This window comes from Eschrichtius robustus, chromosome 10, assembly GCF_028021215.1.
Source record: "Eschrichtius robustus isolate mEscRob2 chromosome 10, mEscRob2.pri, whole genome shotgun sequence".
In the NCBI taxonomy this organism is placed as follows: Eukaryota; Metazoa; Chordata; class Mammalia; order Artiodactyla; family Eschrichtiidae; genus Eschrichtius; species Eschrichtius robustus.
In genome coordinates, this window is record NC_090833.1 from 51,963,372 (window position 1) to 51,978,980 (window position 15,609).

Sequence of the window (15,609 nt, forward strand, 5' to 3'; positions counted from 1 at the left end):
AGACGCGACCGGCGTGAGATTGGTGGAGCGCCAGTCGGGAGGCTGAGGCTGTGAGCGCCGCGGGAGCCGTAAACACGGCTGCAGCCCCTCTGGCCACCCCGGAGCGCACGCGGCCGCGGGGACTGCTGGACCAAAGACTGCGCCGCGCGGAGGCCGCCCCTGAGCGGGCCTCCCAGCCACGTCGTCCAGCGCCCCCTGACTCGCTCCCGCCGCCAGCCCGCCAGCTCTTCCGGGAGCCCGGGGCATGAACGGCTACGGCTCTCCCTATCTGTACATGGGCGGCCCGGTGTCGCAGCCGCCGCGGGCGCCCTTGCAGCGCACGCCCAAGTGCGCGCGCTGCCGCAACCACGGCGTGCTGTCCTGGCTCAAGGGCCACAAACGCTACTGCCGCTTCAAAGACTGCACCTGTGAGAAGTGCATCCTTATCATCGAGCGGCAGCGGGTCATGGCGGCGCAGGTAGCGCTGCGCAGGCAGCAGGCCAACGAGAGCCTCGAGAGCCTCATCCCCGACTCGCTGCGCGCCCTGCCGGGACCCCCGCCGCCGGGAGACGCCACCTCTGCCCCGCCGCCGCCGACCTCGCAGCCGTCTCAGCCACCACCGCCGCCGCCGCCGCGCCCCGCTGTGGAGTTGGCTGCTGCCGCCGCGCTGCGCTGGGCCGCCGAGCCCCAGCCTGGGGCGCTTCAGGCGCAGCTCGCCAAGCCAGGTAAGAGCAGCTGTGGTGCCGGGCCGGGCCCCGCGCGTGGGCGAAAACACTTCGAAGCGGCTATTGCGGCTTTGGCTGGGAGGCTCGGAGGCGAGTTTTTGGGAAGATGGCCCGGCCCGGCCTTACGCCCCAACTCCAGCCGAGCCGGTCCTTACTCTCTCGGCAGAAGCGATCTTCGGTCTGGACCCGGCGAGGTAGGAGGTGAACCGAGGCGCCCACGGGAAAGGCGCCTCGGGCTCGCCAAGTGCCTTCCCCAGGTTAAAGGGGAATGGGTAAATAAAGAGGTCGAGACAGGACCAAATTAAAATCTACATGGGCACACACACCACCATGCGTCCGGGCTTTCTTGCCGCGGGCTTTAGAGGGCCTCGCATTTGGAGGTTGGGATGGGTAGGTGCAAGGAAGGAGCCAAAGCCCAAGGCTTGGATGACTCTGGGTGTTTTTCTCGGCCCCCGGGGAATTTGAGCGAACCTGAAGCCTTTCTAGTAGTCTACTGTGGCCTCCAGCCTCTTGCAGTCTGTTGAAAGAAGCCCTATTTATAAGCAATAGTAAACAAGGGCCAGAAAGGCCTCCTAACTGATAGTGGGGACTCAGAATCTAGTGCGCCCAGAGTCAACCAACTTCTTTTGCAGAATTGCTCAGGTCCTTTAACACCATTCCGCAGGCAGCCCTCAGCAGTCTCTGTGGTTTTAAAGGAGCAAACAAAATTTGACCTACAGTGAGGAAGGCCAGCCCTGGAGGGTGCTTTCCCCAGTTCTAGGTGGGCCTGGGCCTCCTCCTGTCCTCTCCTCTCCCCTCTCCTCCTCTGCTGTGCTTTAGAGAGCATGGGTCTGCCCTGAGCCCTGGAGGTGGGCAGATTCCTCCCCTCACCTTTCCATCCGGTTCCCTCTTTCAGGCCTCCAAAGCTTTGCAAGCCCCAGTGGAGCCTTTCCTCCTGGAGAATGTCCAGTTTACCATCCTGCCCAGCCCAAGGGCTCCTTTGATTTTTAGCTCTTAGAATTCTGTGGACAGGTGTTTGGTCTTTCCCTTTCACTGGGGCAGATGTACAAAGGAAAAAAAGCCCATCTTCTCAGGGAGGGGGTTGAGGGGTATGCTGGAATTCAGAGATGGAAGGCCCTGTAAGGCCCAAAGCCCTCCTGTGGGTGGAACTAATGGTAGAGCTTCTGCCTACCCCCAGTCTCCCCCCACCCCAAAAAAGACTGTACCTCTGGCTCTTGGAGAGAGGCTTTCAGGAGCACTGCACTGCTGTGTGGAGCCAGGAAGCGTTTGGGGTGAGCTGGTAGGCACCCTGGCAGGTGCAGTCCTGCTGCCCTGTTGCTCAGTTATGCTCTCCAGACCTGAAGCTCTAAAAACATCTTATGGGAAGAGCAGAACTGGGTATTTTAAGGGCAGAAGTGAGTTTACTGAACATGGATTTTGTGGATGTTTAATCCAAGGTAGAATATAAGCATTTCCCTGAGAAATGTCCGCCCACTCCCAGTTGACTCTCTTTTGTCAGTGTGATCTCTTCATATTTATATATTTGTCACAGAGGAATAGGAGGGGGGCGGGGAAAGAACATTCTTTTTGTTTTTCTCCTTTAAGTTACAGCAGGTAACTAGGAGAGTTTTGTCTCAGTTCTCCATGCCAGTAACTTTTCTTAACCTTTCCATTTCCAGTTTCTCTGTCTCCATTTCCCCCAACACTAGGGCAGGAGTTTTGAGTTTGTGACAGTGGTAGCATCTTGCAGTGGCCACCTGCCCAGCAGCACCCTTGTAATAGTGCTTTGGGTTCTGGGGTCCCTGTCCAAGAGGGGATTCTTTGCACATTGTGTGCTGTTCTAACCATTCTTTGGGATAGCCAGAGTTCATGGTTTCTAAAGAGTCACAAAACCAAAAATAACCCTGGGAGGCGGGGAGTGAGGGGCAGGCAGAAAGACCAAGCAGCAGCCGCAGTAGCAGAAGGATACATGCTTGGGGAGAATAAGAGAGGGAGACTGCAACTGGACAAACCAGACCTGGTGCTCTCTCTTTTACTCAGAACTAAGTATTCTGGGATGACCTGAGCCTTTCAAAATGAAAACAAGTAATTGCAAAGGAGAATAGGATTTACCACTAGAAAAGGTCAGAGTGATGGCTTTGGGGGACTAAGCTATCAGGGATCAAATGCTCAGGTCCTAATGCATACCTTGCACATTTATTTATGTAACTTTTGTTTTCTTCTTTCAATTGGTTCGACCCTATAATTCCATTCAACACCAACAAAAAGCCAGTCACCAATCCGATGTTGGTGAGAGAGGGCAGGAAAGGAATAGATAATTGTTTTCCATTAGGAAGGCAAGTATACAGGTGGATCAGTTCTATGCAATGCTTTGTACAGAGAAAGCCCATTTGGGTTTTAAGTTAGGGAAAACTGCCTGGATGGGACCGTATGTATTTTTCCTTTTTGGCAGTTGTTCTTATGACGTATTTGTATGTAACATACCATGCATATTGAGAAGCTTGTCAGATATGGTCCTGGGCAAGTAGCTCACTACGTAGAGAAGTAAATGAAGCTCTGTTTGAATGGTAGTAAGTTACATGTACAGTAAGTTCACAGACCATTAGGAATCTCTAAATATCTGCTGGTGATTTATGGAGATTTGTTTCTTTGTGATTTCAGTGTCAAAAACATGGTTGGTCTCTTTAGTACATAGCTGTGGAGACATTTGCTTTTTTTGTTGGCTCCAAATCCAAGTGCACAAACACACAGTCTTTCCCCCTCTCCAGAAATCCTTGTGAAAAGTACACGCCCTAGAGAAGGGAATGTTTGCTGGGCACCGCTGGAGGAAAAAACACCCAGTTCAGGGAGCAACATAATACCAAGACTCAGTTTTGTAGGTGGAAGAAATTTCTTTCCTAAATTCTGCTTCCGATTCTTTAAAGGAACAGGCATTGTTTTAGCTAACGGTGTATCATGTTTAACATCCCTTTTAATGTGGAGGTGGTTGTAAGGAGAATTTTCATATTCTCAGGTTACTCTAGCAATGGATTAAAGCTTTTTTTTTTCCCCCCCCGTTTTGGGTGTACATTTCCCCTGCTCCTAGATTATCATCTACGACTGGCCTGGAATTATTAGATTTTGATTGAGCCCCAAATTCTAGTCTAAGCTCCTTTAAATCTATCCTATTGATTCGTTTCTCTTTCATTTCCTCTTCACTCCCCCCTCCTTCCCGTCAGGAAAATACCTTGGGAAGCCTGAACACCTTTCAGCTCTTAAGAGTATCTGAGTCAGCAGCCTCAACCAGCCAAGCCAGCCTTTCAGGACCTGGGCTGTAGAGCTGAGGAAAGTTAGGGGTCACGACCAAGGTGAGAGGCAGAAGTTACATTCCTCTGTTTGGCTCCCTCCCCCACACCCTACTCTTCCTCCAGGAGAGTGGCCTGGGTCTCCTCAGGCTGCCAGAGGAAAGGGCTGTGGCTACAGATTCTTCCTAGGTTTACATCTGCCATCAAAATAAATACGTAAACAAGTTGTTTAAAAATTTCTTAAAGGAAAAGAAATCTAAAACATCATATTTGATTAGGAGTAAGAGAGCAGGATTAACTAGGAAAGTAGCGTCTCCTTTCTTGTTTATTTCTCCTGAAATGGAGATAACAAGAGACCTATAGGAAGGGAAGTTGGGAGATTTTGGAAAACTGCCTTTATTTGATTTTACCTCCTGTCCGGCACCTCCTAGCAACTTTATGCTTGCTCCGGGCTTTTCAGCTCCAGCTTGATGAGGTCCTGTCTGGTCAGCTTCCTAGTTTTAAATTTTACTTTAATTTTTTAAAAAAGAGACACGCACCTGCATGGATAATGAGTGTTGCCAGAACAGCGGTCCAGGCCAGGATGGGAAATTCTATGCGACTAGAGGCTGAAGCAAAGGAAAAGTGGGAGAGACCTCAGAGTCACTCATGAAGGGTAGCTACGAATTTAAAACAGGGTCTGGGTATTTCAGAGGCTTTGATTTGGGCCGAGGGGCCTGACTCAGAGTTGCATTTTAAAAAGCAAAAACCAACCAAACGAAAAGGAAGAAGCGAGACCGTACTGGTCTCCTCCTAAACCTTATCCCCGGGCTGGCTCTGGAGGGCGGACGCAGGGCTGCTTACAGCTCCGGGCCTTTCCCACCGGCGCCCAGCGAGTTGCCGAGTTGCCGACCGGCTCCTTGGGCCCCGGCGCAGCCGAGATCGCAGCGAGTGGAAGTGCGGGGCGGCGGCTCAGGGACCCCGGGCCGGGTCAGGGATGGATGGGACGTCGGGAGAAGCCCGTGCGGTGGCAGCCGCGCGCTCGCGGCTCCCCTGCGGCCGCCCTGGACCACTGTCCCCTTGCACCCAATCCTCGCGGCACCGCCGCTGCGGCGGCGGCTCCTTCCACTCGCGCTCAGCCCCGCGGGCTGGGTTAGACCCCGCCTGCTTCGGTTGGTTGCCAGATTTAGCAAAAAACCTGCAAATAAACACAGAAAAAGGGATATCAAATATTGCATGGGGCACACTTGTACTGAAACATTGTGATTTTTGCTAAGCGCAGGTTTAACTGGGCATCCTGCTATTTTATCTGGCAACCCTAGGCCTCCGGGGCGGGCCCAGCCCTGAAGTCCTCGGGGCGCCCCTCGGGGTGGGCGTAGCTCTGGCGGGTCTCCCAGCCTCTTTCTCCCTGTGGAGCCCGAGCCGCCCCCGGCCGGCGCGGAGAGGCGCTGGTGTCCATCTTGCGGATCTGAGCTCAGGGTGAACGGGAAAATGGGAGCGTTTTCCACGTCTAGGAACCACAGAGTTCCGCTGCCATCCAGGACAGAACCTCCCCCCACCTAACACACCCCTCTGGGTTATAAATCTGGCGGATAGCCGTGCTCTCGATTTACACAACCAACTCTTCTTTTCCCTGATGGATGAACTCCCGGGTTTAAAAGATTACAGTAATCACAGGAGGACAGTGTAAGTCGAATCTGATAGCAATAACTTTCGGGGAAGGTCAGGCTCAAGTGAAATGTTACCAAGCAACAGGCATTTTGTTTGCAAAATACAATCAAAGAGCATTGATGAGAAATTCTTTGCTGCAGCCAGTCGGCACTTTCAGCTAACAGCTTTACAGAGGGAAAGGGAGTAAATCTTCATAAATCAACGTCCCTGGAGGACTTAGAGCCCCTTTCTGGAAATGTTGGACTTCTTCCTGACAGAAAGACAGGCAGAACCCAGTGAAAACCTGCGTGCCTGCCTGCCTCTCCTTTCCCTTTCTTTGCCTCTTCCGTTTCTCCAGCTTACCTCCTTTCTTTAGCTTTTTAACCTGTTGCGGCCCCTCAGCCATTAGTCACTCGGGTCCCTGGACCCCCATGTCTAGTATGATGTGACTCTGGTGGCACAGTGGGCCTTGCACTGGGGTTTACATGGGCGCTGGTGGCAGAGGTTGGGGCCTGAGTGGTGGAACACTGGTCATCGCGGGCCCATCACTTTGGGATCCTGTCACATCACCCCCAAGAGTCCCCCATGGCTTTAGTGAGTCACTGCAAACTACTGTTCTCTGAAGAAACTAAGGGGAAACTAAAACATAACTAGGTGGTTTTTTGTTTTTTGCATTTTATTATACAGTTAAATAGCTATAAAAAATAAGCACGATCAACTACTGAATAACAATATTATGGAAAACTTAACATTCAGAACATCGGTTTTCTACCGAATCTCTCATCTCTTTTGATTGCAGTGACTGGGCAGACTTAAATTTTACAAAGCTGGGATCAGTGTTCTGCTTGTTTTCCCCGCTAAGTATCACTTGTTTAGTTCAGTAGATGTTCCATTCATAGTCTTTATATGTGAATGTTTATGGCAACATTCCCTCCCATGAATACAGCAGTCTGCCCAGCTGCTGGCCTTTGGGTTACTTGCTGTATTTCAATATAAAATACAACTCACTGCACAGGTAACTTGGGAAGTTTGCAAAATATTCATTAGTAAACTGTAAGCCTCTCAGTAGCCAAGAGGCAAATATTTTGATCATCTCTGTGTAATCTTACCTAGCACAGTGCATGGGCACATAGTGAAAGATTTAATGATATTTGTTAAATAGGTGGATGAATAAGTAGCCAGTTGCATTTTTATAACTACCAAACACACTTGTAGATTTATAGGTAAGTTCCCTCCTCCTTCTTGGAAAGTGTTCCTTTCAGAGTCAAGAAAGGGGTCAAAACTAAATTTTTGCAGGATTTACAAAGTCCACAGTTGCAATCCATACTTCCTTAAGTCTAGCCCTTTCTATATCAATGTCCCCCAAAATATTGGTCCCCAGGAATCATCTTGATTTCTTCATATGTTATTAAGCCAGTGTCATTAATGATTTTTAAAAAGCAAACATGACTATGTATTTTTAGTTTTCACAAGGTCCCACCCCCCAGCCCCCGGAGGAAAAGGAAAGATTTTAGACTGACGTTCATTCCCTGCTGTATGTTGGGTTTTCACCCATTCACTTTTTTAGGATTCAGCATTTCTAGTGCGAGATAAGGATAACAGAAAATGTACAAAGCATGTCTCCTGTTTGAATTCTGACTGGGCAGGGGTCTTTTCTGGAAGCCCCATCCAGCTGGGGCTCTTCCTGGCCATTGCTATAAGATTTGTGTACTTTGAAAACGACCCATCAGGGAACAGTTATTGAGAGGTATGTTCCCCAAAGCTCAAGTGAACAGATGAGGGCGTGACAGTCCATGTTTCAAAACGCGTGACATGATTTCAAAAGGAAAAAAAAATGTCCAGTGACTTTTGCACTAGGAAGCAGCGCTCTCTATGCCAGTGCTTTCGTGTACTTATTCTGGAGGTATGCTATATTTTATTTTCGTAGATAGAAAGTATGGATAAGACCCCCACACCTAAGTGAGGAAGATACTCATCTTCATGTCACGAACAGAATGTTTTGCATATGTGGCAGGCTTCCTCAAAACCTTTCAGATAAATACTTAGGACTTTTTTTTTTTTTAAACTGCATTTTCATATGAAAAAAATCCACTGAAGAAAGTTAAAATTTGCAAACTGTAATTTTAGATTGGAAGTCACTTTTCTGTGCATGTTCATTTTCTCTCCTTAAAGCCTTGTAGCTATCTTATGGCATAGATATATTGTGAAGTTGGTAGTATTGTTTTCCATAGAAAAAGTGTCCTTCTCAATGGAGTATCTACTTTTTCAAAAAAAAAAATCTTTACCCTTGTGAAGAGTTTATTTCAGGGATGGCTGTGAGTGTTTCTACATCATGAAAAATATGAAATTGAAGAGTGAACATCCAGTAAGATTTTTAAAATATCTAGATGTTTAGCTTTAAAAATAGATTATATCACTTTCAGTAACTGGTTTGTAATATCAGACGAGAGTGATTTCTTTCTACTTTTAGTCTAGTCGTTTTTGGCTTTTGGCACCTATATACTAGGAGTAAAAATATTATCAATTGAAATATATTCTTACTCTTTAATGTTCTAGGAATTAGGGTGTCAGTTTCAAGAAGAAAGAGGTTAAAACATTTGGGGAGTATTTCCTTTTTCATTTTGCTACTTGGCAGTTTCACATTTCTATATCTGGAAAGGCCTTTGTGTTTTAAACCAACAGGAATAATTTGTAAAGTTCATTTAGGGAAAAATCTACAGATGTAAAGAAACACCTGTTATTAAATTACGCTTTATCACTGGGCCCAAAACTCACCCTCTATAATTACTTGTGAAAGTCTGTATTTATGACAATAATTTACAATACTTCTAGTTTAGGCACAACAATACAACCAGTACTTGACACCATAAATTTGCAGGGCTCGTATGTTCTGACCTTTAGAAATTATTGCTGGGTAAGGAGTTATTCTTGGTACAAGGTGAAAGGCTAGTCTTCCCTTGCCCGGTTCTGAATCCCCAACAGCCTTGGATGTTGTCTGGGTTTCTGCTTACCCGGCACCCCTTAGCAGGACGTTATGTGTTGCTCAGGTGTGTGGACACCATGGGTGTGTCCCACTCACTGCTTCATTCAATGGCTTCTGTCTCCCCTTTGAGTACAGTATAAACAGTGCTGAACTCAGTTGGTTGGAATGTTCTGAATTTGTAGATTTGATTCCTGTGACATCCGGTTAGATTTTCTCACTTTTTGGCCATAGCCTGCCCACCCCTTCGGAGAGGCTCATCAGCCCAGAAATCTGCAGAGAGAAAGTGTGGATGAATCAGCACAATCCACTACACTCTTTTGAGAAGTCACAAGAAGCTCTGGCTGCACTGGGGATGTCACAGTGGCAGGTGCAAAGGGTAGCACAAGAAAATATGAAAGAGGCCTCATGCAGTCTAGGGGTTCACAATTGGTGAACAAGCTGCCAGTCATAGAAGATTCTACTGTGGCCTGTTCTGCAGATCAGGAAAATAGGTTCAAAAGTTAAATTTTGTATTGTCTGATTTATAGTCCTGCCGTCCAATATCCAGTTGATTGGGACAGTATGTCCTTTACCATCTTGAAAAAAATACTACATTTTCATAATGGTAGATATGTCAGATTAGCCAGAACATCATTTCTTAGTTCCCTTTTGGCTAAACTTCTGCTCTTTGAATCACTTTCTTCTGGCGTCTAAAGCATTCTGTGGAAGACTAAACTTGGTAATAGAGCTCGAAGCATTTTCCCCAAATGTCTTCGGTGTTTGCAGGTCATCCAGAGTGGGGAAAAGTTACCTTTTAAAATGGGAAGGTATTTTTAGGTTCACACATTTCTTTTAAAAATATCACAATCAGAGCTTTTTAGCTGTACTTACATACCTTTTTGTTTCCTAGAAAAACCAGTTGTTCCTTGCTTTAAAAAAAAAAAAAACAAAACCCCACCATCCCCTGTATTGCTATGATACTGTGTATCATATTTCTTTCACTTTTTCATTGTGGTAAAATATACATAACATAAAATTTACTATTTTAATCTTTTCTTAGGGACACAATATAGTGGCTTTAAGTATTTTCACAATGTTGTGTGGCCATCACCACTTTCCATTTTCAGAACTTTTTCATCATCCCTAACTGAAACTCAGTACCCATTAGACAGTAAGTCCCCCTTACCCCCTGCCCTAGCCCCTGGTAATACCATTTTACTTTCTGTCACTATGAGTTTGCCTATTCTAGGTACGTTATATAAGTGGAATCAGAGAATATTTGTCCTTTTTTGTCTGCCTTATTTCACTTAGCGTGATTCATCCACATTGTAGCATGTGTGACAACTTCATTCCTTTTTGAGGCTGAATAATATTCCATTATATGAATGGACCACATGTTGTTTATCCATTCATCCATCTTTTATGGACACTTGGTTGCTTCCACTCTTTGGCTCTTGTGGATAATGCTGCTATGAACATTCGTGTTCCACGTGTGCATATTTGCTGCTTAGCAAATTCTGCCTGGTTGTGTTGGCTTCCCCCCTTGCACATGCGTCTTATTTTCCCAACTTGGTAATAAATTTCACGAGTTAGGGGCCAGTCTTATACCTCCTGGTATTTTCCACCCTTTATTCTGTTTTCCTCAGTGTCTTGCAGGTTACAGCAATACAAGTACTTGATACTGACAATAATAGATAATGAAAGCTAAAGAAATAAGAAAATTGTTTAGAGGAGTACAGTACTTAAAACATTATTTTATGTCCATATTTTCCCCAGGAGAGTATTTGACTTGTTTCCCCAAGCTCCACTGAGCAGGGGCCAAGATCCAGTTGTGTGTTGAGATCAGTGCTGAGTTAACATACTGTCACTGTCCGCTTATCGTCAAGTGTTTAACGATAGAGTAACACCAAGAGGCAGGCGCGGGGTCCTGAGTCAGGAAAATGTAGGCAGGTCTAGGTGATTAGAATATGAAGTTATGGAAGCTTTTTTGTTGCTGTTTTTCTTGTTGGGATCAAGGACAAATACCACATTAACCCAGTGGGTGAAAACTGGGATTCCAGTCCTAGGAAGTTGCAGGAGAGGATATGTCACATTTCTCTTGCAAAAATAGGTGTTTTGTGCATATCCCAGAGTTGTTACAGAAAGCAAAAATGGCTTCATGTGTGTGGGCTGCAAATGATCCCCACATGGACACTTGATATTTTGTACTGGAAAAAGAAGCAGTGTACGTAAAATGCAAATTTGGGACAACTACGAATTTGTATCAGATTTATAACTGAAAGCTTCACTGATATAGTTTAAGAATTTCTTAAAGTATTTATTTATGCCTAGGACATATTTATTGCTTTGTGAAGAATCAAAGTTTTGTTTTTCAATTATAATTAAGGTACATCGCATATTAGAAGAATGCTCATAAATGGGCCTTTGTTTAAGGCTTTTTATTTATTTTTAAAAATAAATTTATTTTCTTTATTTCTGGCTGTGTTGGGTCTTCGTTGCGGTGCGCGGGCTTCTCATTGCGGGGGCTTCTCATTGCGGTGGCTTCTCATGTTGCGGAGCACGGGCTGTAGGTGTGCGGGCTCAGTAGTTGTGGCTCACGGGCTTAGTTGCTCCGCAGCATGTGGGATCTTCCCGGCCCAGGGATCAAACCTATGTCCCCTGCATTGGCAGGTGGATTCTTAACCACTGCACCACCAGGGAAGTCCCTGTTTAAGGGTTTTAAAATAAACAACAACAAATAGGAGGAGATGGATTTTAGAAGCTGCTTTGATGAAATTTCACCAGCTGGCTATCTACACATAATCAGGTGTGCCCACAGGGAAGGCGACAATGAGGCTATTCAGGCAGGGCGGTGGATAAAAATCGACTCGCATATAGCTTGTTAATAAAGAATATGTTTCTTTATTATTAAGGTCTCTTAGAACCTACTTCTGCAAGCAGACCAGTCTTACTTATTTACTTCTTCCTTCCTTCTTCCTTCCTTCCTTTCTGCCTGTTTAACACCGTAATACTAGCCCTTGTGGGGGGGGTGGTGATGTGTTAGGTCAAAATGTTAAATTTGCAACTGGTTTACTTCACAGCAAATCTCTGCTTTATTTGGGAAGCTTTTTGTTTTGTTTTGTTTCTCTCTTCTTTTAATATAGTTCAGGAAGGTATCTTGAAGTTCTCTCCATGAACTTTACTAATGAAACAGTTCATGAAAACCTGTCTGCTTCTTGCAGCCCAGGTCCTGGAGTTATGGACGCACTGCTTCACTGATGGCTCTTGCTCCCTGACAGTTTCACAAGCCTCCTCCAGCCATTTCCTTCTTTCTCTCCGCAGCCTGTCCCGCATCCAGATTTCACAGCTGGTTTTGCTTGCCCTCTAGTGCGGGTTACAGGCAACCAAGTCTGCCAGGACCTCGAGTGGGCTTTTAAGAAAAATTTCAATGTATAGAGGCTGCCCGTTTCACTCTGGCAATCATATCGACTAGTTATTGTACATGGTATCCTGATGAAACATACTGACGACTAGTTCACAGGACATTTGACACGAAATCTGCCTATGGGAAAATGGATTTAAAATATTAAAATTTCCCATGGGTATATGCGCCGTGCACCAGCTGTTAATGTCCTTGAATGACACCGCCACCTCATTTGCAGAAGGGGGCCAGAAGACAAGCCTGAGTTCATTTTCCTGTTCTTCCCTGATGGTGTTTATCCCCAGCCTGGCCCCTATTTAGATTGTTAGTGCTAGACAGCCACATCTGTGGTTGTAGGTATCGTGTTTCCGTTCTGTGTTGAAGGCAAGCTTCCCTGCACACACCATTCTGAGAAATCACTCCGATTTCTAGATCTTTATTTTCAGGTATTTTTTTCCCATTTGCCAGTGACACAGTTTGGATATTTTTAAGGCTTGCAGTATGTCATAACCCACGGGGAAGCAGTTCCCCTTCCAGAAAGCCCATGTAGGACCCTCTCCTGAGCACATCTGTTCCCCTTTACACACACCAGGAAAGGATTAACCCAGCTGTTCTCTGCTTTTCAGATTTGACTGAAGAACGACTCGGGGACAACAGCACAGCGGACACCACTGAGACCTGCAGCGACAAAGACACGGACCAGAGGAGCTCCCCGGACGTGGCCAAAAGTAAGGGCTGCTTCACGCCGGAGAGCCCTGAGATAGTGTCGGTGGACGAAGGGGGGTACGCGGTCCAGAAGAACGGAGGCAGCTCCGAGAGCCGACCCGAGAGCCCCAAGTACCCCGGGGAGCAGAATCACCTCCTGATCGAGGGCCCCTCGGGGACCGTGTCTCTGCCCTTCAGCTTGAAAGCCAACAGACCGCCCCTGGAAGTGTTAAAAAAAATATTCCCCAACCAGAAGCCCACGGTGCTGGAGCTGATCCTGAAGGGCTGCGGGGGCGACCTGGTGAGCGCCGTGGAGGTCCTGCTGTCCAGCCGCTCCTCCAGCTTGGCCGCGGACCGAACTGCGGCAGAGCCCGAGGGCCTGGTGCTGCCCTCCAACGGGCACATCTTCGAACACACCTTGAGCTCCTACCCCATCTCCTCTTCCAAATGGTCCGTGGGCTCGGCCTTCAGAGTCCCAGACACGTTGAGGTTTTCCGCCGACTCCAGTAACGTGGTCCCCAACCCCCTGGCCGTGCCCCTGCAGCACCCGTTCCCCCAGCCCCCCCGGTACCCTCTGATGCTGAGGAATACTTTGGCGAGAAACCAGTCGAGCCCCTTTCTGCCCAACGATGTCACCCTGTGGAACACCATGACGTTGCAGCAACAGTACCAGCTGAGGTCCCAGTACGTCAGCCCTTTCCCCACTAACTCTACCAGCGTCTTCAGAAGCTCACCTGTCCTCCCCGCCCGCGTCCCCGAAGACCCTCGGATCCCCATCCCTGACGATGGGTGTCCCATCGTGTCAAAGCAGTCCATTTACACCGAGGACGACTACGACGAGAGGTCTGACTCCTCAGACTCTAGAATACTCAACACATCATCTTAAAGTGCTACCCGATGGGTGGTGACCAGGTGACATTTTCTGTGCATTTGAACCCTGGCCCCCCCTTGAGGAGAGGCCACATCCTGTGTATACCTTTTCCTTCTGTTTCACAAAGTGACTGTGCTTGATTCTATACCTTAGCAATAAAAACGTAACTTATTTAATTTCTTGCACTTCACTGGAAAATGCCAAATAGCTCTGCTCTGTGGCTTTAGTGCTGAATGTTCGTTGTAAAAGAGAGTAGTCTTGGGAAAGCCTTGGGCCCGTGGAAGATTTATTTGGGGATGTAGAGCTGAAGGTCAGCCTTGCCCCTAAACTCAGCCTGGAATGTTCAATAAAATAGTATACTTGAATGAAATTTTGTAAAAGAGGATTCCTTAGGATATGTGAAACCTAAAGGCAGTGGTTCAGTTGCAAACGGACTATAAACAGGGACCTTATACTCCTATGCTAAAAATCCTTCTTGCATTTTAAAGAGAGACTGCACTTAATAGAGTGAACTGCTCACATGCTTATTTAAGGTTGGACAGTTTTCAGAGACAAACTCCATTAAGAATTATTCTTTTCACATGGCTGAATGGAAACGTGTAATGTCAATGTCAGTGTAAAGCCAATCACAGCTGTGAACTGCATGAAATGTATTGTGAAATGAACACAAGATTAAGCTTTGTCAGGTTAATGTAGCATGCTAAGGACTCTAGAAAAAAAATAAACTAAGGAGATGATCTTGGTTTATGTCATTTCTACTTGTGGAAAGAGGATCTCTAAAAATAGAAACTTGCTATGAAAGCTACTTACCAGTGCATGGATCAAGGCTTCAGTTAAATGCGATATCCCTTGAGAAATATGAATGGCAAAGTTTGGGCGCTACGTTCAGAAAGACAGAATTTATTTTTCAAGAATAGAGTTAATTCAGTCCCTCCATCCGTTTATTTGTTTCTTCAACAGATAATTATTGAGTGCCTACTACGTGTAAGAGGATGCTCTTTGTATGTTATTGTCCGAGTTACCTGCCCATGAGTCCAAGACAGCAGGGATTATATGATGGAGAATCTCATTAAAAACAAAGTAAAAATGAAAAAATCTACAGTGTGGAAAGTAAGCAAAGTGCATAGCACGGTACCTGACGCAGAGAAAGTACTCCATCAATGAGAGCAATTACTCCTATTAAGTTCAGTATATACTCCTATTTGCATTCAGGATGAAGAAGTGGATTCCCTCATTCTCACTTGGAGAAGATGCCATTCTGGTTTTGGGGGATGACCACAACAAAACTTTGGAAAACAGGGCTTTTCCCCTTCATTTAAAAAGCATTCTGGGGGGGCTGCTGTATATGGCAAACTTCTTGCTCAGATATTTTTAAAAGTGAGTTTTAGAACAATAACGTGCAGTGGTGCCCACACCAACCACTTCTTACTCCTTTCTTCAGAATGCTGGAGAGGAAAGATGACTGCCCAGGTCAGACAATAAACTTATGAATGTGGAAGGGAAAGAAAATAAGCGAAAGCCTCTACATGACAAGGATGCAGAGAGAGGTCCCAGCACAAGAATAAGTCTCGAAGGGATCTTCATTCTGGGAGGAAGAAGGGCAAATCCTCTTGGCCTGAGATGCTCTTCCCTCAATGGGAACAGGAGCTGATGTCGGCTGCCCACCACCCTTGCATGGGTCCCAGGAGGAAAAGATATTTAAAACAAACAAACAAACAAACAAATCTCATTTTTATTTCTACTGGGCACCTTTGGAATGAGAAATCATTGAGGGGAAAAATTCCTTATATTAGTTGGACTAATGTGTATTTAGTTGACATGGTTACATACCAGAGTGTTTAAAAGTAAATATAATTTGTTGTTAAGGTTATATTTTAGTGAGGGGCTGGAGAGGAGAATAATGTGACCCCTGATTCTAAAAATACATGTCCAGGACATTTTATATGGTAGTGATGGGCTAATGTCTGGGCCTACCTAGCAAAAATGTATTTTCAAAGGTATCTTCAAAAGTTTTGTCTATATTTATCTAACAAGCAACAATGATAACAGATTCCATATGAGATGACAGTGCTATA

The 15,609-nt window shown here is 46.1% G+C and overlaps 1 protein-coding gene across 1 annotated transcript; it reads left to right on the forward strand.

Moving 5' to 3' along the window:
- The first annotated feature begins 244 nt into the window (after positions 1–244).
- Positions 245–13,549, forward strand: DMRT3 (doublesex and mab-3 related transcription factor 3). The gene is made up of 2 exons (XM_068553592.1): positions 245–704; positions 12,585–13,549. Exons 1-2 carry the CDS (start codon positions 245–247, stop codon positions 13,547–13,549), a joined length of 1,425 nt encoding a protein of 474 aa, XP_068409693.1.
- Positions 13,550–15,609: the final 2,060 nt, after the last annotated feature.

Bases quoted from the DNA above. Each gene is read 5' to 3' on its own strand.
- DMRT3 (XM_068553592.1), top strand. From the start codon at position 245: ATGAACGGCTACGGCTCTCCCTATCTGTACATGGGCGGCCCGGTGTCG. The intron at 705-12,584 runs GTAAGAGCAGCT...TCTGCTTTTCAG, and splicing joins GGCGCAGCTCGCCAAGCCAG to ATTTGACTGAAGAACGACTC.